This window comes from Crocodylus siamensis, chromosome 10 (genome assembly GCF_052110815.1).
Source record: "Crocodylus siamensis isolate JL-2025a chromosome 10, ASM5211081v1, whole genome shotgun sequence".
NCBI lineage: Eukaryota > Metazoa > Chordata > Crocodylia > Crocodylidae > Crocodylus > Crocodylus siamensis.
In genome coordinates this window covers 5,129,920-5,152,411 of record NC_143404.1, presented here as the reverse complement: position 1 = coordinate 5,152,411, position 22,492 = coordinate 5,129,920, and the positions used below count along the sequence as shown (strand labels likewise).

The following is a 22,492-nucleotide window of genomic DNA, read 5'->3' as shown; positions in this document are numbered from 1 at the left end:
CCCCTGGCGGCCCCACGCCTCGGCGCCGGCTCGGGCCCGCGGGGCCAAAGCGAGGCCCAGCCCCCGCCTCAGGGAGCCGTGGCCCCGCGCCGGAAAAAGGGGCGAGTGGCGCTCGGGGGGCCGACAGCACCGACCCTCACCCCGTGTGAGCAAGGGGGTGTCGGCGCGGCGAAAGAGCGGGTTTTCTGGGGGGCGATTTTGTCTCGTTTGGGACGCCGGCGTTCTCGCGTTTCTCTACGACCTTTTTTTTAAGTGATGTCTTCATATTTTCCCCCGCTCCAGTGACAGGGAGCGCCTCCCCCGAGATCCTGCCCCTGCCTGTGTTTCCAGGCGGTTCGCGTCCTCGCGGGTGGGGAGAGGCCCGGTACCACCCATGAACCGGGGGCCTGGGGGAGTTTCCCCATCTCCGTGAAATCCTATGAAATAGGGACTGCAGGAGAACTTTTAATGTCTTTTCTCCCATGCTCAATTAAGGGAGTTCGGCCTGAAAGCTTGCCCTTCAAGACTTTGGGGGGGACGGACAACATCTTGTTGGGTTAATCAAAGATGTCATCGCTACTAGGAGCACCAAAGGGCGTTTCTGTCGACGCGTTTCACGGGGCACGAGGACGGCACGCCTGGCTGGGCAGGGCTTCGAGAGGTGATGAGGACAGCGCGGGCACGAAGGGAGGACCGGTCTGTCGCTCACCTGGGATGATGAGGCCCATGGCCCATAGCCTGGTCAAGTCATTAACTGAGCACAGGGAGGAGGCTGGAGGCTTGAGCTTTTGAGCTGTAGCATTGCGGTGCTTTCAGTGCTGCATATCCCATACGCCCGTCCTCCTATTCGCATGTACTGCGGAGAGAGCAAGGATACCCCTTCCTACAAGCACCTGCCGCTGCGCCTGTGTGATGGACGGCACCGCACGCAACCCCTGCTCTTCCCTCAAGCCGTCTCCCTCAAGTTATCTACACGGCTTGGAGGAGCAAGCAGCAGCCTAACGAGCCCCTAATGCTAACGTGACACTCCACAGAAGGAAGCACAGCGATTTCATGGCTGTTGAGAGGGCATTCTCCATTCATATATATATATATATATATTTTTTTTTTCTTTGTACAGGTTAATCCGGAAAACCTGGTTGTCCCTCCTCTACGGCTGCAAAGTGGTTGCAGCAAGACCTGCTTTACAGAGGGCATTAGCTGGACCCTTGCTGATTTCCTATTTTGAACTGAAATGTCCCTGTGCCAGCACAGCTATAATTTGACAGACTAATGCACTTATATAGTAAAATATCAGGCAGATGAAATATCTTCCTGCACAGACCCCTTGGGATCCATTGAATCTGATATTAACTAACACTGATTATTTAAATGCTCTTTCCGGTCATATACACTGTAATTTATTGGCAGGAGATGCCAAATGTTGCTTTATAAGTGGCAGTGGCCTTTTTTCCTAAACTCCTGCTCTCAGCCTTTTTTCTGGGCCTTTATCTCTGGTTTCCTGCAGAAGCGCCAGTCTCTTGGGGAGACAGAAACATGCTTATTTTGTTGTCAGGAAGCTATTTGGGGCTCAACCCCGCTGCAAAACCCATGACCCTGGCCCTCTCAGTGTTTATGTGCGAGTGGGGTTTTCTGGCTACTTGGTGTACATTTCCTGGAGTACCTACTTGCCTTGCTGGGAATGTAGGAAGAAATATTCTTCTTCTGCTTGAAAACGGCAAAAGCCAGCCTACTAGTTTCCCTCTCCAGCTTTGGGATTCCAAAGCTTTTTGGAACCATTTTGCCTGTGGATTCAGGTTTATTTTTTGTTACTCATTTTTCATGCCCTTGGCATGTTAGTCCACGGCATTTTGAAGGACAAATTCAGCAACAAAGCAGGAAGAGGACAAGCAGCATATGTTTTCCACAGAGAATTTACTGGGCTTTCTGTATTATTTTTATAACCACTGCTAAGCTCCAAAATGCTGGGAGAAAGTGATTGCCATTCTCACACGCAGAGCTCCCAGGGAGGCAGCAGTGGTTTGTTTGCTTGAGCGTGTAAACCACACAAGGCTGGGAACATTTATTTTCAGAGCCCAAATCCTAGCTGGAGCCTTCACATGTTACCATCATATAAACATTTATTGCCTGACTGAGCTGTTGAGGGCCTGTGCTCAACCTGATAGCATTGCTGCATTTGAATGCAATGCAATAACTTTTGAACATTGCATCTGATACAAGGAGTGTTAAGCGGCAGGAGGCAGAACCCTACTGATCTGAAGAGTAATGGCTAAACCAGAGGAGGAAAGATGAGACCACACTAACCCCCTGCCATCTCATTAGCAGGGTCAGAGCTTCCAGAACTTCTATAATTACCTAGAGATCAAAGGGCAAATTAATAGGATCCATTAGTACCTAAAAATGTAAATGCACCACAACCTTCTCTCTGCCCTGTAGCAGTGAAGGGAAAGGGGACAGGACACTCCAGTATGGTGGGGGTGGGAAGACACAGAGGGGTCTGGCCTAAGGGAAGAAGCAGAGGGTTGCAGCAAGTCCCTGAAACAGGGAGATAGAGGCTGGTGCACACGGAGCGGTGGAGGAAGCTTCAGTAGCAAGGAGGTCCTGAGACAATAGCCACAACCAACCAGATGACACCAACTGACATTTAAAATATGCTAGTCCAAACCTAGACCTTCAACTCGCACAGATACTGCAGGAAGAAGATTCCTTTTCACGTGTAGGGCCACATGTTGTAGAGCAGGCCGCCTTCAGTCCTTGTGTTTCTTGGTGAATGATGCCAAATGCCTCCAGCCCTGCTCCGAGGAGGTACCAGCTCTTGGGGGAAGGGCTGCAGGTCCACCAGCTTTGTTAGTGTTCACCTGCAAGTAGCATTTTTAATCCCTGTGTTCACCGTACAAAGACTCAGAACCACTTTCTGCGACTAGCCATCCCAGGTGCCTCCCAGTGACAATGCCAGGAATCCGTGACAAGTGAGGTGCCTTTGGAAAGTGGGTGAAGATCAGCTGCCTCTTTCAATGTACTCCACAAAGATTTTTGTAACGAAACAGGCTTTACAGAAGGATTCAAATAAATCATAAGTCAGTTGGCAGATCTGGGGAGGCTTGCTAAAGGAAACAGTTCTGCTGGCATACAAACAGAGCACAGACATTTTATTTTTCACATGCTTAAGCAGAATGTGTGCAGATTTGGGGAACAGAAGCCACCAACTTCCTTACAGAAAGGATGGAGTATTTTGCCCCTTTGCCTGTAGCGCTAAGATTTTGCTAAGACATCTCCATTGTCAGTGCTAGTTAGTGTTGCCATGAAGACAGGCAGCCCGCTTGCCCCTGCTGCTCTGTATCCTGCAAAAAATGTATCGTTTGCCCAGTGCTATTCTCATGAGCACATTTGAGACTGAAACCCAGAGAGCAGTGGCTGGGCCCATGCCAAGGAGAGCACGTGGAGGTGTTGGGAGGTACTGTTATCTAGTATTATGCAGCATGAAGTAGTTATGTCCAAAAGCCCTGATCCAAAGCCCACTCAAATTAACAAGTCTTTGCTGTCCACAACAAGCTTTGATCAAGGCCTGCAATCATTTGGCCATACACATGGGAATATCAAACTTGATTCTCTTTTAAAGAGGCTCAGTGACCACCTCCTCCACATTTACAGCAAATGTTTGCTTTTCTTGGAACAGGGCACAGTAATGGATCCTTCATGCGGGGTGGCCAATGGCAATGAGTAGTGACCATTGAAGTCACTGGCAAAGTATTATGAATGGGATTTAGAGGTCCTGAACTGGTCCAGATCCAGTGGTGCCAATTGCAACCTCTGACGCTTAGCAGCCCAGTAAATCCAGGAAGGTGCTTTTTGTAAATGACTTGGTCCAAACTGCTGTTGTGTCCCAGTGGAAGTGGCCCTAGAGAGGGCAAGATACCCTGTCAAAGGGTTTTACAAAATTGCTTTGCTTCAGCTGTGCAGCAGTCCTGGGCTTTCCTGGATTTAAAGGAGCCAGGGGTAAGATTTAGTAGAAACAACATCTGCTTTTTGATCGTGACATTTTATTACCTTCACAGCACCTCTCACCTTGGCAGCCAAGTGCTGTGATACAGACTGTTAACACTGTACAAACACCACAGTGCTGCACACAGCGGGCACCTGAGAAACTTGTCGTATGCTCATCAGCTCATTTCAATCAAAGAGCAATATCATGCAGAGGCTCTACATGGCCCGATAATGGCCAGGCAAGTGACGGGCTGCGATTACTGCTAGCAATTGCCATAAGATTGCTCACACAACTCCACTGCGCTGTAAGTTTCTTTTCTTGTTGCTTCCATCCTTCCTTCTCCTCCTGCTTGTTATACGGCATCTTCTACGTCAAACTCTTTGGCACCATTCTGTCTGCATTCAAACACTGCTTAGTACAATGGGGCCCCCAACTGGTGGAGACTTCTAGGCAACTACTACAATCCATCACAGCAGTAATAATGTTCCTTAGACAGGAGATAAAGCCAGTTCTGCCAGGGGATCTTTAACCAAGACATGCCAAACTGACCCAAAAATCAACACACTCAGTGAACGGGATGTTCTCATCTTCCCACAGGCTTAGGCACCCAACCTACGGAAACACACCAAGCAGGGAGAGCTTGTGTTTTTAAATAGCTTTTTATTGAAATGTATTACATTAGCAAACCCTAACCTATAGGTATGCACTATTGACATATACCACGCAGCTACAATACAGTATTATACTTACATCAAAATATGTAGACCAAAAGGTTCTGCCGCTACAATTTCACAAGGGCTCAAAAGATCCGCTCGTCAAGAGGCGCACACGCCACCTGAACACGCCTGTTGTGCTCTACGTGTGGCCACAGTCCACTATCATTTTGCAAGACTTGTAGTAGTAGCTCATTTGCATTTTCCGATTATATAATCATACCGATAGTCAACCCCATGGCAAAAACTGGAACGCACAGAACCTGCCTTTTCATTTCATATGTACACACACACACACACACACACACACACACACACACACAAATCTGTTGATTTATTTTCTCTTTAGTCCAAAAATTCCTAAAGAGGTTTCCCTGTCTACTGCTATAGTAGCCTGGTTTCCACTCTGTGGACTCTGTGCATAGTTAACCATGGGCAATAACAGGTGATTCCAAACAGACACAAAGACACAAGAAGCATTTTGAATTTTACATCCACTTGTAACTGCTGTGGAATAAATTTCCCTTCACCTGTTCAAAAAGGGCAACGCCCCTGGTCTATAGGGCTAATGACAGGGCTGATCACCATGGTGTCTTAAGTGCAGATGTAAAGGATAAGAACAGGCCACCTCAAATGCATTTTGGTGGCGGCATTTCCTTTTCTTGGCAACCACGCATGGGTTTTCCATGTGTTCCTTCGGTACTTGCAAGAGGTGGAGGGGAAGGAGGCCACTGCTGCTGGCTACTGTTACACTGTTCCTTCTCTAGCCAGCCATCTCCCAGGCGGATGCTATTGTAACACTTGATAAATATGAGTAGGTGATTGCTTTGTCCTCTTTCCTAAATGCACTAAGCTTTGCTGGCCTTGGAAGCAAGAGCCAAGGTAATTCCCAAAACAGAGATTTCTGTGCAGAGGTATGCAGGAGTTGTTGAGCCTCTGCCCTGCCTTAGTAGAGGCTATTTTTTTCTAAGTTTTTTTTCTCTAATTCAGTGCAATTTAGCAATTCACCTGTTTGTCATCTGCAAATTGATGGTCTCCAATGACTCTAGACCCATGTACTTTTCATCATTTGACTCATCCTCAGGTTGCCAGCGATTCAACCCTTGGGATTCAGGACAGCATGTTTTAGCAGTCAAATTGCTTGCAACATATTTGCCTTCTGTCAACTGTTGACAAGGTTCATTATTAAGCCAAGGAGCTTCTGGTCTTTAGTGAGGTACAAGTGTGTCCTGTATTCTGAACCTTCCAAGAAAGCAAGTTCTAGGAACAGCCATAGTCAAGCAAACAAAAAGCAGAAGAACACAAACAGCAGCAAAGGAAGCAAACTTCCTATCAGAGTAAATACACAGAACAGATCACAGGCTGGGGTGAAAATTATCCATAGCTCTTCAGAGGCTGATGTGTAAAGAAAGCTGAGGACAATGGAAAAAGATAAATCAGACAGGTTATGACCAGCCAAGAACAAGCAAATAAATAACTGTGTGCACTTATACAGCACCTTCCCACTAAGGAGTTCAAAGCACTTTACAGATATTGCCAAAATAAGCCTCACATCAGCCTTGTAAGGTAGGCATTTTACCCGCCTTACAGATTGGCACACAGATGAAGAGCATGACTTGCTCCGGACGTCTACAAAGGAACCAGGCATCTCTGTTCAGACCCCTCTTGGTTTCAAGGCTAATGCCTTACCCTCATGACTGCTGTCCCTCCATATCACTGATTAAAGGTAATCAAGGCCTTCCCTGTATTTACACCTTGCGACTGCCCAGGCATGCAAGGGCAAAGTTTCAGTGCCCGTTGTGCTAATGTTACTGGCCTTGGCCCCGGAAGGACCACTACTGACGTACCGCTTGAGGACAAAGAGAAATACAATTCCTGTAAGCGTCTAGTTCTTATCTCATGATTCACTACAGAGCCCTCAACTGTGTCTGCTGCTGGGGGGAATTTCTGCAGCACAAGCTGGGCTCGTGGAGCAGGGATGTTACCGTACGGGTGCTGCATCTAGCAAGATTGATTCCAGTCTCAGCTGAGCACTAACATAGGAGATGCTCCAATGCAAAGAAAACCTCATTTAGGCAACACAAACCACTTGGCAGTCTAAATGGCTGCAAGTTTTCATTAACCAAAATCAACTCCAACTTATTCCCAAGCCCCCTGGAGCCTTTTGGTTTTGTTTTTATGCAGCACTGGGCACAACGAGTTCTTGGTTCACGATTGGGACTCTTAGGCATGACCACAACAAATTGCATCCTAATTACTTCCTAAAAATTACTTCCACAATCCTAAGCGTCAAATTCCTTTCTCCTGGGGTTAATCCAGAGCTCCTCCGACCTGAGTGCATCTTCAGGAGGCGGGAGAGAGAAATGAAAGGCTCACTCAAAGCAAGCGACTCGAACCACCATCTGGTTTTATACGCTTTACTACTTTTACTGAAAGGGATGCAGCAGGGACTGGCTGCAGTGCCCCGGTGCACATTTGAGGGATTAATTCTTTTTCTTTTAGAAGGAACAGACTCATTGCTGCAGGGAAGGGAGAGAGTAGCTGAGGAAGGGAGTCAGCAGGGCATGAGCCAGGCGGGTAGAAACCTGACAACTGTTGTCAGATAAAAAAGCTGACTCGGGGAACATGCTTTGTTTCACTGAAAACCCACTGTCAAAGCGAGGTGTCCGTTTTTCAGATCTGAGCAACTGCAGCATAACCCCCCGCCCCCCCAAACTGAGAGAAAAGGAAAGGACTGGTGTCTCCATTGTTCTAACAAGCAGAGGAAGGAGGGGAAAAAATAGGACAATGAAGCAATTTTCCAGCTGAGTCTCCAAGTGGCTCCACGCTGCTGTTCCCGCTAGATGTCACTGCACACAACCAAAATCCGTCGCAGGGGGAGTCCAGGAGCCAGCTCGCAAGACAGCAAGAGGCTGCAGTGCCTCTTCAGCTTCCTTGACTCATCCTGCAGGCTCCTCGCCGTTTCACTCGGTCGGTGGTAAAACAGACAGCCGCACCGTGACGGCGACGGGTTTCTCAGCACAATGTCTAGCCACCTGGACCTGGCAACCTTAGCTATTCCCGCCCTAGGAGAAATAACACACCCCTGCCCGACACTGACAACGAAACAACAGGAGCAGGGCTTGGGCACTAGAGCCAGGCCCACCCTGGCGCTTGTTAGGAGAACACGAAATAGCTGTGTGATGAGAAAGCTGCTGGGTTCAGACAGCGGGAGTGGACAGATGTCCAACAGAGAGCAGAACGAACCTCTCCTTTGCAGACGGCACGTTGTGGGTTTGCCTGAGCCGTGTCTAAGATGTCACTCTAAGGGTGTGTTATCGTGTGCGTGCGTTTGCATGCACACCTGTGCTGTTGGCTGTTTAATTCTGTTCTGCGAAATGGGGAAAAAACCCCAGCTGCTGACATGGTGGCTACAGATCGCTGCCATGTGACAGGCATGTATCTCGTCATCTCAACCCACAACAGAGAGCTGGGCACAGGAAATGAACTCTACCCCGTTTCTTCATAATATTCATGTGCGTCTGTCTCATAAAAGCCTTCTTCATCACACAGGAAGGGGACTCAGGGTCATTCTCAAAAGCATGCCAAGAACCTACATCTTACTGAAATTCAGAGCCGTTCCTAAAGGCATCTGGAAACCTCACCCTCTCCAGAACAGAAGGAAGCATGCGGCTATTAACAAAGAAGGGCAGGGGAAATTTAATTTCGGAGGATTAAGAATACACGGGACCACTGCAGACTACTGAAAGAAGCTATTAAACAGAAGGCTGAAAAGCAATGTCGACTGATATTACTTGGTATTAGATGTACCAAGAGCCTTTCATCACAAGATCTCAAAGTACTTTACAAACAGCAATTAACTCTCATGATGGCCCTGTGAGGTAAGGGAATATCATAAGCATTTTTGCGGGTCCACGACCACTAAACGGAGGTTATACGACTTTCCTAAAGGCAGCTGATGCTGGAGCCGGAGCCAGCTCCTAAGCATTACTGCTAGTCACTAGACAGCACAACGAGGGAGTACTGGACAGTTTTTTGATGTTTTCCCTGAATTACTTCATACAACACATGTACAGAGGTAAACTCTGCACCACCTTGACTCCCCACCCCAAATATTACACATGCTAGCTTCTCTGAAAATACTTTTACCCACATGCATGTGCATGCTCCTCTCCCCTTACTCTTGAGCCCGGTTTGCTAAAAAACTTTCAGTGAGAGAACAGACTTTGTGGTCTATGGAAAATGGGTCAAATGCTGACCCTACCGCTTCCCGTAAGGTCAGGGTTTCATTCTCAGACTTGCATGCTGCATTTTTTTCAGTCCCCACCAAATAGCATTAACCCACACTTTCCAGGCAAGCTGCACAAATGAATTTAGCATCTAAGGAATACTTAACAGAAAGTCCTGCTCCAGCTTTCTGTGGGAAGGTAAATTTCCAGGGTCTCCCTGTTCCAACTGCTTTTCTTTCCTTTTGGAAACACACCAGCAGGGGCAGAGACCCTCCCTCACTCAAACTGGATTGCATATATTAGGTGTTTGGCACCAAAGGTCTTAGATTTGGAGATCTGCTTAAGTTTCTTAAAAAAAAAAAAAAAAGCACAACTCCTAAACACACAAAAAAGTAGTAATTTAACCATTAACTGCTCCCATGCACCAGCAAACAGCTTGCACAGAGCTGCCTGAAGTGAACTTCTGCTAGGATCTGCTGCCCTTGTACTTCAGCCTAGGTTTTTCAGGTACAGGGCAGTGATCTAACCCTAAACACACACTGGCCACATGTGGACTGGACAATTAACTGCCCTGGCCTCTGCTGCAGCATGTCAGAGTGTCTGTTTCTATATTCAAATGTAGGCTAGTCATTTGTTCTCCCAAGCTTTTGAACCAGCTTAAATGAGAACTACAATTGTTTGAGTTAACTTGCTCAATCACCTGCTCCTCACAGTAAATGTTGTGTCCATTTTTGTAAAGGAGAGAATGCCAAACCTCCCAGTAAAACCTTCTGTTGGCTTGTCCAATGTCGTTCAAACAGAGAGGAAGAGTGCAGATGCTTCATAATCTGTTTGGAAGTACTGTGGTCATTTCTTTCACTGGTACCCAATTGTTCTGGCTTTCATTTGGCTGAGACCGTGCAGCTAGTCCAAGCATGTCATTCTACAGTACTGGTGTTGTGCAACTGCTTTGACAATCTCTTTAAAAGCAAGAGAGATTGTTAAGACAGGTATTAAGATGTGAAGGAGCCTGTCCTGGAAAGCTTTTGTTCTCTAGAGCGGTGGCACTAGTCTGACAACTACATCTTCACCTACTGGTGTGATCATGCAAGTCTTAGCAGGGACAGGAAGGAATAGCAGTCCATTAACAACGTGTTAGCCTGTTTCATCTTTCATTCGCTTCCCCAGCACCTGCGCATCTTTGGAAGCTGATGCGCTACTGCAGAAGCGTACAGCCCTGGCACGTCTCTTTCACTAGCAACACAACCAGAACATTTTGCTGACTATTATAGTTCTAACCTGAAGCAGATAAACTTGCCTTCTGAGGACTGATCCTGAGGTGCAGCTACCCTTCCCTCCCACTGACTGTTTCCAATCAGTTGTAGGCATCTGCTGTTCAAACCTGCTGTAGAAACTTCTCACTTCTGCCTCAGTACTGCTACTTTGCCCTTTGAAAGGAAGACACGCTGCAGGCACAATAATTCAAGGGGCCCCATCGTACCGGCGGACCACACTTCAAACAAAGCTCTCATTAGTGACACTATCAATGGAGTGCTTCAAAAATCCTGCCCCTCTAGAAACGCACACACTCACCCACCATCACATTGTCCTGATTGACTATCTGTGCCCTAATTCTGTGGACTTTTTAGCAGGGCTTAATATTTTCCCCATACAGAATCCCTTCCATATATATTTGATTCCTGTGTTTGCTCCATGGAAGAGTGCCTGCTTCTAACCATTTCACAGGCTTAATGAATGCAGCAAAAAGTAATGCTGGCTAGTAATTTAGGCCTACAAGTTAGGGATGGGGTTAAAAAAGCAAAAGATTCATCAGACCTGTTGTTTAAACAACTCCTTTTAAGTTTGTGCTCAGTTATTAACATTCTGATAGTGGAGAACAAATGCAGTAGACTGATGAGCCAGTTACTGTTTGTAGCAGACCTGACAAAAAGGGCCTCTGTCAAGTTAAGCCTTGTTCAATACAACCACAGTATCCAAGTTAAAAATCCTAAGTCTGCTTTCATTGCCCAAGCTTAATGATGGAAATAAATAGAGCTGTTGCAAGGCAAATTAGATTTGAACATGCTTTCAAGTTTTAATAATTGATGATATTATTGGTAACAAGTAAAAAAAACAAACAAAAAACAACACCACCACCACCACACTGGTTTTTACACTAGCTTTAACTGGAGAGTATCCTTTAAAAATGCAAGCAAATCTTGATTTTATAAATGTCTCGGGAGAGGAGGGAGGCATGCAAAACTTTCCTGAAATTCACAGATTTGTAAAAACGGAGGGGAAATGCCATTTCTTAAAAAAGTACAAGGAAAAGGGAACTGCCATGAAATCCATAATATTGGTGCTTGTCTCTAAAACCTTTTGGTTTAAAAATTACTTCCTGGTGACTGGCACTTAGCAAATTTTGGGAGTTTACCAAGTATTTTACGTCTGAAGTGATTCAACCATGTGCAGCGTCACAGCAGGGGAAGCAACACCAAGATGCTGGCACCCAGTTCTTTTCAAAATACTATGGAAACTTCAGGCCTAAGAACACATCCCAGAAGAATAAGCCATGTCGCCTACACTGGTTCTTTCACATCCTTCATGTGACAGTGTAAAAGGATTCTCAGAATACCACGATAGGACATGCATTCAGGGATCAGTGCTTGGACTGGCACTTAAGCTTCACCAATACTTGGAGGTTTCCAAACGAGCATCAGTTATAACTGTTGGACCAACACACCCCTCAGTTCACTCATGTGACTTGTTGCAGCACCAGCTCGCTCTTAAATTTGGCTGTCAAGTCCAGGTCTTCAAAAAGTATGAGTCAGGTCCCACAACATCACAAGACTGGATTAAAAAAAACCCATAAGATCTAACAACACTGATAACATTTTCTGTTAAATTTTATTTCCTTTTTTTTGTTTGTTTTTTGTGCCTTTAGGATTCATGTTTTTCAGCTTTTCTTTCCTACAATCACAAGGCATTAGCTGGCATAAATTACCACAGCTGGACCTGGATATCTACCTCTTATTTATTTGATTTTTTAAAAAAGCAGTGATTTTCACTGACTTGGATGATGCCAGCAGCCAGTCTTAGGAAACTTGCTAAATATGATGAGAGTTGGCAACACTGGCCAACTTAGTTAAAACCTCAGAAGTTAGTGCCAAGTTTCAACTAATCCATCGAAGCGATGCAAGAAAACTGACTTCACAGAAGACAGCAATGATTGATAAGCCCGCGGCATTCAGAGCGAGTGATCACTGGCCTAAGAGGATAAATATCACTTTCCAAAAGCCAGGTCCCTGGGAATATTGATGGGTTTTGTCTCTTGTTTTTGCTGTTCACTTGGGCAATGGGTTTTAAAGCCAAGATAGAAAACAACATTGTTCAAAGCTAGGGAGAGACTGCACCTCACCAAATGCTGCTCAGGCTTTTTTGTCTACCGACGGGGAAAACTGCCCTGGCTACAGCTCACCGTGGCCAGCCACCAACAGAGCTGCACTGGGGCAAATGCCTACATTAGACTCACAAAGCTGCTGTAAGCTAGGATTTGCACAGTGCATTGTAACGCTGCATAAAACTGGAGTAAACTGCACTAGTGCAAATCACAGTTCATAGCAAATTTGCTTGCAGGCTGCATCCAGGGGCTGGATCAGCAGAACAGGCAAAACCTCAGAAGCTTATATGGAGCATTAGGTAACTAAGAGTGTAATCTGACTACTTCACCTTACTATTACAAGCTCTAGAAGAACTCCTTCTGTCCATGAAAGACAGGGATTTTACTTCTATGCATTTGCCTGATTTGGGAAAGTTTGCTGTTCTTATGGATCTGCCTGTAGGTATCATACACAATCACGAACACAAGCGAGATCCAATCGGCTCCTACTGCATCCAAACTTGATGTTGGACTTCATAAACCACTCAGGTCACAGAGTTCTAGCTTGAGAAATCAGCTTCAGGATTTTAAACGGGGCCAACTTCTGCCTGACGTTCCAGATTTAAAAGAGGAACAATCAAATGCTGATGGTTGGCTTATTACTTTGGGGAACAGGACTGGCCTCCTCCCTCTCCCAGCCTTCAGTTCTGCATTCTCCGTGCTTTGTGGGAGAGCTTAGCGTTAAAACTGTGCTTCTTACAAAGTTTGGTTTTACAAAAGAGTTTCTAGGATTACTTGAATACGATAAAATTTATTTGGCAAATGTAAACAAGGGGCTGTAAGAGCTAAATCTCTTTAAACTCTGTGCCACCAAGTCTAGAATGATCAGAGATTAAATAAAGCTGACTCAGCAGCAGCAGCAGCGTCAAGTCAAAGTTTGATCGCTGAAGAGGACCACCTTCCTCACTTTATAGCAGTTGTTCGGTTTTTTTCCACATCTGCATTAGTGTCAAAGCTGAACCAAGCATCAGCTGAAGATGTGGGCTGAGACAACTCATTGCTAGACCAAGAGGGCAAGTTTCCCCATCCACAGCAGCAGGTGTTCACATTTAAAAGATAGCAGGACATTTCTTACCTCTTGTTTTGCTCTGCTATTTGTTCTAAGTCATTTCTATATAGAGTGAAGCTTTTTTTCACATTACAAAGGACACAAATGCATTTCTACACCTACAGTAACTCAGACTGCAATGAAGAAAATATTAACATTCATTAAACAACTATGCAGTGTCCGGTAGGAAAAGGTGCCTTCTAATGCACGCATTCACTCTCCAGGTCTGCTTCAAAAGGAACGTTTAACTGCTCGTTTAGAAAAATCTAGTCTTTCTTCTTCTTGCTTTCCATTTTTGCATTACTCTTTCAGAAACTTGAAAACAACATTCACTTCCCTACACTGCTTTTGTCACACTGGTAAAAAAAACACTGATTTTCCCTGCCAAGTGTCAAAGCAGTTGCTGCTTTTCTTGATTCTTCTGCTTTCTGCATTCACATTATTGATGTCAGCAGGAACAGGCATAGCTTTAAGGAGTTTGTTACTTAACTGCTGCAGTGAGAGAACAGGATAAGATGCTTAAGCCTTTTTCTCTGTATAAAGCCAACACGTTGGCTTTCAAAAAAATCTCAGTGAAAAAAATTGGTGGATTTTTTAAAAACCAAAAGGATAGCAATCGAGACTCCCGTGCAGTTCTCCAGAAGTCTGATGCTTTGAAGGAAATTCAAATGCTAGTCCAAAGAGCATCATCACCACACCTGCATTCAAGAGAGTTACTTGACAGGTGGCCTGGGAGAGGCTGCAGTTGTATTCTGCACAGGCAACTTTTGTCCAGCTTCAACAGGAACCAAAATTGAAGAATCGGTTATTGCAATCTTTTTCTGAAAACTGCGTTTGTAGTTTCTCCCATAGCATTAATGCCAGCCTGTTTTGCCATTGCTCAGAATTAAATGGATAGTCAGAAAGTCAATGCACTTGTACCAGTCCCTTCAAGAAAGGGAACATTTCACAATGAGTTAATGGAGAGGATGAAGAGAAATGGGAGTGCTTTTACCAGTAACTTGCAATCCTCTCCTCCCCCCAGTCCCATGTCTGATAGAGTCCAGCAAATAGCTGAACAACTAAAAAATGGGAATGGCATGCGCCTGGTTGAGACACGTCTTCAGGACAGAACTCAATGCTCAGGATCACGGCAAAGCCTCTTCCGGACAGACATGGCTTGGATGAATGCATCTAACTGCACTTTAACGCAGTGATTTTCACTGGCCGATCCAGTACGTGCACCTTATCTCAGAGGAGACATCTTCAGAAACCACCTCAGTTGAGCTTCATCTTTGTAACCTGGAAGCAGGGTTCATGTTCTGGAAAAAGCAGCTCCTCTTCAGACAAAGGACATCCATGGGAAGAGTACACAACAATAGCAGTGGGAAATGGAGAAAGGAAAAGTAACCGACACCCAACATGGATTCCTTTCAAGTTTTGTTCTCATCGTATATGTCCAAGACTGGCTCAATTGTTGAGAATTCACTCTCATAGACCAGGCTTCGAGGAGAGAGAGAATTGCGGTGAAAGAAGTGGCCACCTAGAAGAGGCAGAACAGAGAAATGGCTGTTAGAAACACGTGCGAGTCTATACAACCAGACAAAAACCAAGAGCAAAGTCTTGTCTGCATTATTACCCATTCTTTTGCAAATAATTCAGTTCCAATCAAGAGCATAATGTACACACAAAAATTAACCTTCTCTTTAAAACACTGACCAGTACAAAAAAGAGGAAAGATAAGCATAAGAACTCCTAACTTTGTTGCATCCTTATTTTAGGAGAGTATAGGATTGAAAGCAATCATGTGTTTGGTACCACAACTGTTCAGTGTGGTCCTGCACTTCAAACATCCTCACCTTGCTTGCCTTCTGCCATGTATCATGCACTTAGGTGTAATTAAGCTGTGTCCGCTGAGGACTGGACTATAGCCAAACTTATTTTTACCTTCAGCAGTTACCCAATTAAATAGTTGTGCTTTGTTCACCAAGTTGGTCTGGAAATCTGGGTACAGCACTGCAAGCTGGGAAGCCCCACATTTGAACCCCAGGCTCCAAGACACCCCACTGCTATACAGTGCTACACTTAGGAATATTGAAGATTTGCTGTCCTTCATTTTGCACAGAACTGTCAACTGGTGGAAGAAGGTATATGCATGTATAATCCCACCTCAAATGGTTCTTTCACCAGGAAGAGAGGCCTAGTCTCAGGGATGGTGGGCCATGTTTGAGTTAGCAGTCATTAAAACTCCAACTTGCAGTGAGTTAGAGCAAGATCCAATTAAGAACTCCTCAGGCATCTGGCCTGAGACACTTAAGAGTTAGACCCCTTGGACTGTGATCCAAGAGCAGCCAGGCTGAATGGGGAGGCACCTAGACCTAGCCAACAAGTCATATAGGTAGTCAGGCATGCATCTGAAGTCTGCCCCTCTCACAACTCAGATGCCTCACTCAGAGCTGTAGGAAGGACCCTCCAGGGTCCCTTCCTACAGGCTTATTCAGTTCTTTGAAAGAATGGATGTAAGGCTCACTCCCTTCCTTCCCTTTAAGAGTGTGATGGGCACAGTACTGATATTTTGTCTACTGCTTTTCCATGACGTGAAATGCCGATTCAATTAATTTCTCAGCCCAAGGGGATGCAAACCCACATCTCCCTGGAGACTGTCCTAGCTATAGGCTTGCCTGGGGGGCATCCCCTCTCCATGAACATGTCTGAACTTGCAAGTTTGGATTTGGTGGGATTCAAGTACTGCTTTGGATACAAGAACCCCTGCTGGAGTCTGAAGGCTCTACTAGAAAAGCAGGGACTAAAGGGGGCAATGGACCCCTCCCATTGTATGCTGTTACCCTACTCCCCCACCCCAAAAAGAGGTAGCTTTGTGGGCATTAAGAAAAAGCTGGTTTTGCAGTCTCACTGTGGGATGTGTTATAAAGGTTAAGTAAAGATGAACTCTGTGTTATCAAAGCAAACGGCCTAATAATAGTTCTGTCTGGGACCAAAAATAGGGTGGATGGGTATGTCAGCTTCCTCTTCCGTAGCTCTGACAATGTACCACATGCTCCGGACTCCCACCCCCAGCGCTCATTCCTGCCCATGGCAGGGGGTCAGACTAGATGATCTGTCTAGGTCCCTTCCGACTCATCGATTCTGTGACTTGCAGCGACATCTACTAATTCTAGCCCCGAACCGTCCAGTGGCTGCGTGACCCAGACAACAAGCTAGCACTGAATGGTCTCCACCAGTCCGACTTGGAGGGGAACCGTGTTGCGAAATGGTTAAAGGAGTGAATTAATCTACTACCTTAATCTTCCACGAGAATAAAACAGTAGTTAAAATTCCACAGGATCTGCCAATAAAGCAGGTATTAGGTGTATATAAAGAAACACACTGTGCTGGAAGGGGGCAAGAGAGGGGGAGAAGCCAGCAGATATGATGATCGAATGATTGGTGCTCAATTTGTGGATTTGAATCCCATCCCAGTGGGATTCAAGCGGTTAAGCTTCCTGGAACCGTACAATGCTTTAATAAAGATACATGTAATTATTTACACAGATCAGCATGGGACTTCAGCTCCCAGAGAGATCATAGCCCCTCTTCAAACAAACCTAAACACCATAAATATCTACTTGGGAAACATACGGGACAAACTGGGTATTTGGAGCCTCCTGCATTACATGTTTTCCACCATGTCCTTCTGCGTCAGCATCATTTCAATTATGATCACCCTGTGTCCCATTTTACACCGCCCAAAATGAGCAATGGGTTTTTGAACCTTTTGCCTCCTCTGCCACCCTTCTGAAATGGTACATATTGTACAACTGATGCCGAGGCAAAACAAAGGGTCCCAAAGACTCAACACTGCTGCTCTTTGTTTTTATTACACAAAAATCAAACAAGGGATTAGGAAGCAGACACCCGAGGCAATCATTTCCTCTGTGTGCAGAGAAACTTGCCCTCTAGCAGACTCAATGGAGAAAGTTTAGTTAACAGGCAGGCAACCATAAATGTTTCCTTTGACAGATCTGTTTAATTAATCTGCAAGCAAACACTGTGCACTCAGCACCTCCCATGCTTGCTATCTTCAACGCTTTCTTGCTTCCCGAAAAAGCAAATTTACCTTGCCCACCTAGAGGAATTGCATCTTTATATCCAGCCTGTACCTTTACATCCAGGTACAGACTGTTCTGCTTCAATAGCATTTTTGGAGCTCATAATTCATTCTCTAATGCCTCCTATTCAAAGTAAGTCAGGTAAATCAAATAGCATTTTTCCCAGTTCTTCGTTGGGTAGCTGGACTGCCTGTCCACCAGAAAAAATCCCAAAAGATGCCTTTGTTAAGCCAAATATTGCAGGCACTCTCCACCAGATGCAGACAACTGAATGGAAGCCCTTCTTCTCTCCTTCAGTTCCTTAAGGAGAATTTTTTCTGTTGGCCTTAATCCCACCAACACCCAGGAGACAGCACACCAGCCATATGTTGCCTGCCCCCTCTTGGTACTGAAGGCCATGTTTCAATGTGGCACCTTCCACCCAGACAGAGAAGGTAAAGCCTTATAACTGGGCTCAGGAAAGGACAAGCCTATCCTCAGAATGCATCTCAAGGCAAATATTCAGTGCGATATGATCATCACCATCCAGCTCTGAGAATGCGTCATCACGAGATCCCAAAGGGTTTACACAAAGGAGGGAAGGCTCCTTTTACAGTGGGGGAAGCCGAGGCCTAGGGTGGTGAAGTGGTTTGTCCAAGGTCACTTAGCAGACTACTAGGAGTGAAGAAAACCAATCCTAGTTTCAACCCAGTGCCCTCCGTTTGGCAGCACTGCTTCTCCTCCACTCCAAAGATATTTTGGAAGAAGCTTCCATTCAACAGGCCAGCTCTTGTGTCGTGTAAAGATACCAGAGAATTAAAACTGAGCTCCAGCAGGGGTCCTTAGTCAGAAGTGTAAAAGGACCCTTAGCACCTTACCTAACAAGCTTTTTTCCCCCTTAGGCAGAAAGCTGCTTTGTTTAAAACTGGGGTAATCAGCACTTTGTAAATCCACTGCCACGCTGGGCATAACTGGATCTCAGTAGCATGCAGCAACATGCACACTTCTAGCAATGCTCCGACAAAGACACAGTATACTCTTCCCATTTTGCAGCTACCAAGAAGACCCAAGAAAGACTACAGAGGCCTCGCTATCCCTTAGATGGGGAAAGCAAACCAAAGTGCATTAGTCCTGTTTACGAAGGTCAACATAAATACATCTTAAATACATCCAGCACCTTGCTATTATTTTTTCAGTATTTAATTAGAGAAAACCATTCAACATGAATGTGAGCTTATAACTGACAATAGCTTCACCATGTGCTGCGGGGATAGGTGCAGTACAATGGCATGTATTAACAAGTTACTGTAGTGCTGTTGCATATATGCCAGGTGCTACCGGGGGTCCCTTTGCATTTACAGTTTTATGCAGCAGAGTTCAGAGCTGCGTAGAGCCGGGTGCTGTGCGGAAACGGAGATGCTCCCTGCTAAGAACAGCTGACTCTGCAATGCTTTTTTCTCTTGACACGGAGATATGGTCAGGGCACACCTCAGGCTCTTTGCACTGAATGATCCATTTGGACACTAGGAATATGTAAAGTAGCAAGACAGCCAAATGTCACCAGAAATGTTTTTCCTTCCTTGGCAGCAACGTTTGGCAAAAGGAAGAGCATGCTGAAGGACATACTTCTTTGTATACAATCGCAGCAAGAGGAGCTGACAAGCCCTTGCTTGAAGCCTTTATACCTAAAAGTAGTGGATGGCGAACAACTTCAGGCTGTTCTTCTGGTGGCCCAGAAGCACACACGTATTCACCTTCCTGGGGTGGTACAAAGTCTTACTCAGTGAATGACAGTAAGGTAGTTTTATCTTTGGCTTGAACTTCAGTTAGCCAGCTTCTCTACTCTGTGAGCATCTAATAGATGCAACGATCAGAAAACTCAAAACAAAGTGAAAGGACGAAGAAACAGGGGTGGAGGTGTCACAGCCTAGAACCTAGAAACTAGTTAACTTTATCCCTGGTAACAGTAAAAAGCCAGCTCTTCACTTGTGGCGTTGGCCTGTTGAAGAAGTGTGAAACAGCCCTGGCTGCAGTGTCCCTCAGCATCTGGGCCCTAAAGTTTGATTTTTTCAGAAATAGCTCTTTATATACTTTGAAAAATAACCTGAAGACTATAATCCCAGGTGGTAATGGGAGTATTTAACATACTATTTCAGTTGTCTCATACTGTTAGTAAAGGGACAAAAAATGAAAATCACTGAACTCTCTAGCTTGTGCATCATATTGTACTGTACTTCACTCATCTGTCTCAATATCAGTATTCAACAAGGTTTTATCAGCAGTCAGTCCTAGGGCATTATATATAGGGTCGTTCCCCCTCCCCTTCTTAAATCCATCCAAGATTCCCAAAATTGATTCACTGCTTTCTTCATTGACTGTATTTGTGATTCCTTGAAAATTTCAGAGGCTTTATTTTAAAAAAAAATCTATTAAATATATTGAAACAATCAGACACTTCATTTCTAATTTTAAAAGCTGCTCTCTCAGCTGAAAGCTCTTTGACAGCTAAGAATTAAACAACTATTTTAATGTAGATTTTGGCTGCCTTCCTAAATTCTAAAAGTGCCTATACATTAAAAAAATCCCTATTCCCAATACATTTAAAAAACTAAATCCTATCATAGTACAAATGGCTCTTTTCAATAGTTTAGTTTAATTAAAAATGTTAGATTTCAGATGTCAGTTAAAGCTGGATACCAGGGGAAAAAGCCCACTTGCAACAGGTTTTAACTCTGATCAGCTTATGGTTTCCTCCATCTACTGGTTTCTCCAATGCACCAGCCAATCTTATTCATTTAAACATTAGGCCTTGGCTGTGAACCAGCTCCACAGTCAATAGTGAAGACAGTGCGTGCATTTTTACCTGAACAGTAAGCTATTACTTACTCTCCGGTTGGATAAGTAAGTTTGTGTGAACAGCTTGAGATGAGATGAGATGAGATGGGATGGGATAGATACTATCCCCCACTCCCTCTGCTACATTAGCCCCCCAAAGCAGAGTTTGGCAGGAAAGGGCTTGTTCACAGGGTTTCCAACTTATAGAAAGATATTAGCAGCGTTTCACAACTGCCTATGAGTTAACATGAACTAGACCCTTTACTAAATAATACTAATCTGTAAAGAAATTTAGGAACTGAAAGGGGAGGGAAACTCTTACCTCTTGCTTACTATTGCTGCATGAAGAAGTGGTTAAGACAGGCTCCACTTCCCATGAAAAAGGGTGCTGGGGGAAGGGTGCTTAAGAAGTCTGAAAAACGTGTTGCAATATTAAAACAGAAAACAACACTCCAAACCTCCTGTGGTTGATGAAGCTAGAGGAGCACACTGCTAGCTTCCTAGCACAACACAAAAAAGTTAAGGGACGAGAAATGAAGACAATATTCCTGAACTGAGTTTTAGAAGCAGAAAAAAAAAAAAGGACTCAAGATGCTGGATCCAGAAACTTGACCAACTATAAGCTGGTAAGAAAAAGTCTGGCAACACTGTCATTAACCTGTGCTAAAGGTGGATTATCATGACAGTATTAAAACAGCATCTTGCAAAGCTTCCATCTACTAGTTTGTGCCTCCCAAAGGAAAAGGAGAAGTCATTCACGGAAAGATTAAGCAAAGATTAATTAGCAGAGCTTATAAGTCATTCACAAGAGAAGGTTAAAGAATACATGCAAATTTCAACAGAGGATGAAACAAACACTGAAACAACTCAATACAAAAGGTTCACAGAAAATAAAATTCAACCTCAGAATAAAGTTTTTGTAATTAAAGTCCTTTATTTCTTCATTGTTTCCTTAATACAAAGCTTTGGCATCAGCAAATTTTAGGAAAAATAAAATATACTAAATATAACTGCTTGTGCTGTGTGGATCAATACACGATGCATAAAAAGGTGGGTCTTTCCAAGGCAACCAGTCCAAAAGCATTTCTTCAATACCATTCTGCTCTGTGGGGTGAAAAAAGGAAATAGTAGTATTAATTACAATACTGCTCACAGTTGCATAACAATCGCGTAAAAAAATATCAAAAAGGAGCAATTACATGCAGCTAAAGTAAACTGTGCAAGGGGTTTGTGCACTGCATATCACTGTTCACATCATGATGAAAATGCATGTCATCAGAAAGCCTTAGGGCAACACTGCCAGCGGTTTGAGAGCTGGCTACGAGACTTGCGGAATATTCACCTGACACCAAAATGTTTCTGCTAAGGAAGACTGACCAACATACGGAGGCTTTGGATTCTGGAATGCGGTCATGCAGTTACTTTTGGGAGGTCAGTCTTGAGTCACTTCTGAATGCAGAAGAAACTCTTCTCATTTCTTCCCTTCCATAAACCCATTATCTAAGAATTGAGAGGAAAAGTACCTGTCAAGTCAAACTAGTTCCTGGAAGATGCTCTCTATACCCAGGGAACACCCCACACTATAAATTAAGACCAAAGGGAAGCAGTCTTTTAAACAGCATCTCTTACAGTCAATCACTTCTAAGCAACTCTGTAGTAGTGATGAGTGGTGTGAAAACAGTATTTTATCTTTTGCATATGCACATGAACACAGAAGGTGTGCCCTAAATCAGATGAGTTTAAAACTGCAGGAAACGTGGGAGAGGGAAGCAGAGGGGAACATCACTTGGAAGGTACTGCTGAATGAGCTCCCTCAGACTATGTTCCATCTTCTACTCATTTCAGTCCTCCTTCCTGCTAGTTTCATCTTGCAAGATGAAAGACGACCCTCATCTTCATGCTGAATTACTGGTGTATCAGCTAAAGGGTGCAAAGTTAGCCCCAGTTGTTATATGGAGAAGAACACAAGCAGCTTTGTTGCTTTTTCCTCTCTCGCATCTATAACAACCTGGCATTTCCTGCAAATCTTAGGAGAGTCAAGTAGTATGTGGCACAGTGATCAGCAGAGACGCCTTCTTGCTTGATGTGTAGCATATTAGGTAGCACTTAAGCAATTAACCTGGAATCTTTCATGCACAAGGGACAGACTAGAACGGGGCTGCCTAACTTCACAGCAGAGTTGGAAGCTGCTTAGATTTATGGGATCTGACTGGAGAGC

General features: G+C 44.6%; 1 protein-coding gene across 3 annotated transcripts in view; it reads right to left on the bottom strand.

Moving 5' to 3' along the window:
• Nucleotides 1–4,604: 4,604 nt before the first annotated feature.
• The window catches only part of RNF130 (ring finger protein 130), an 82,324-nt gene continuing 64,436 nt past the window's right edge, over nucleotides 4,605–22,492 (bottom strand). Inside the window, exon 8 of one of the 3 annotated variants that reach the window (XM_090064551.1) lies at nucleotides 4,605–14,894. In XM_090064551.1, coding sequence (XP_089920677.1) covers nucleotides 14,785–14,894 — 110 coding nt within the window. In that variant the 3' untranslated portion in view covers nucleotides 4,605–14,784. Of the gene's footprint in view, nucleotides 14,895–21,188; nucleotides 21,420–22,492 lie in introns of those variants that run through there. The other 2 variants (XM_090064552.1, XM_090064550.1) reach the window with 2 other exon arrangements.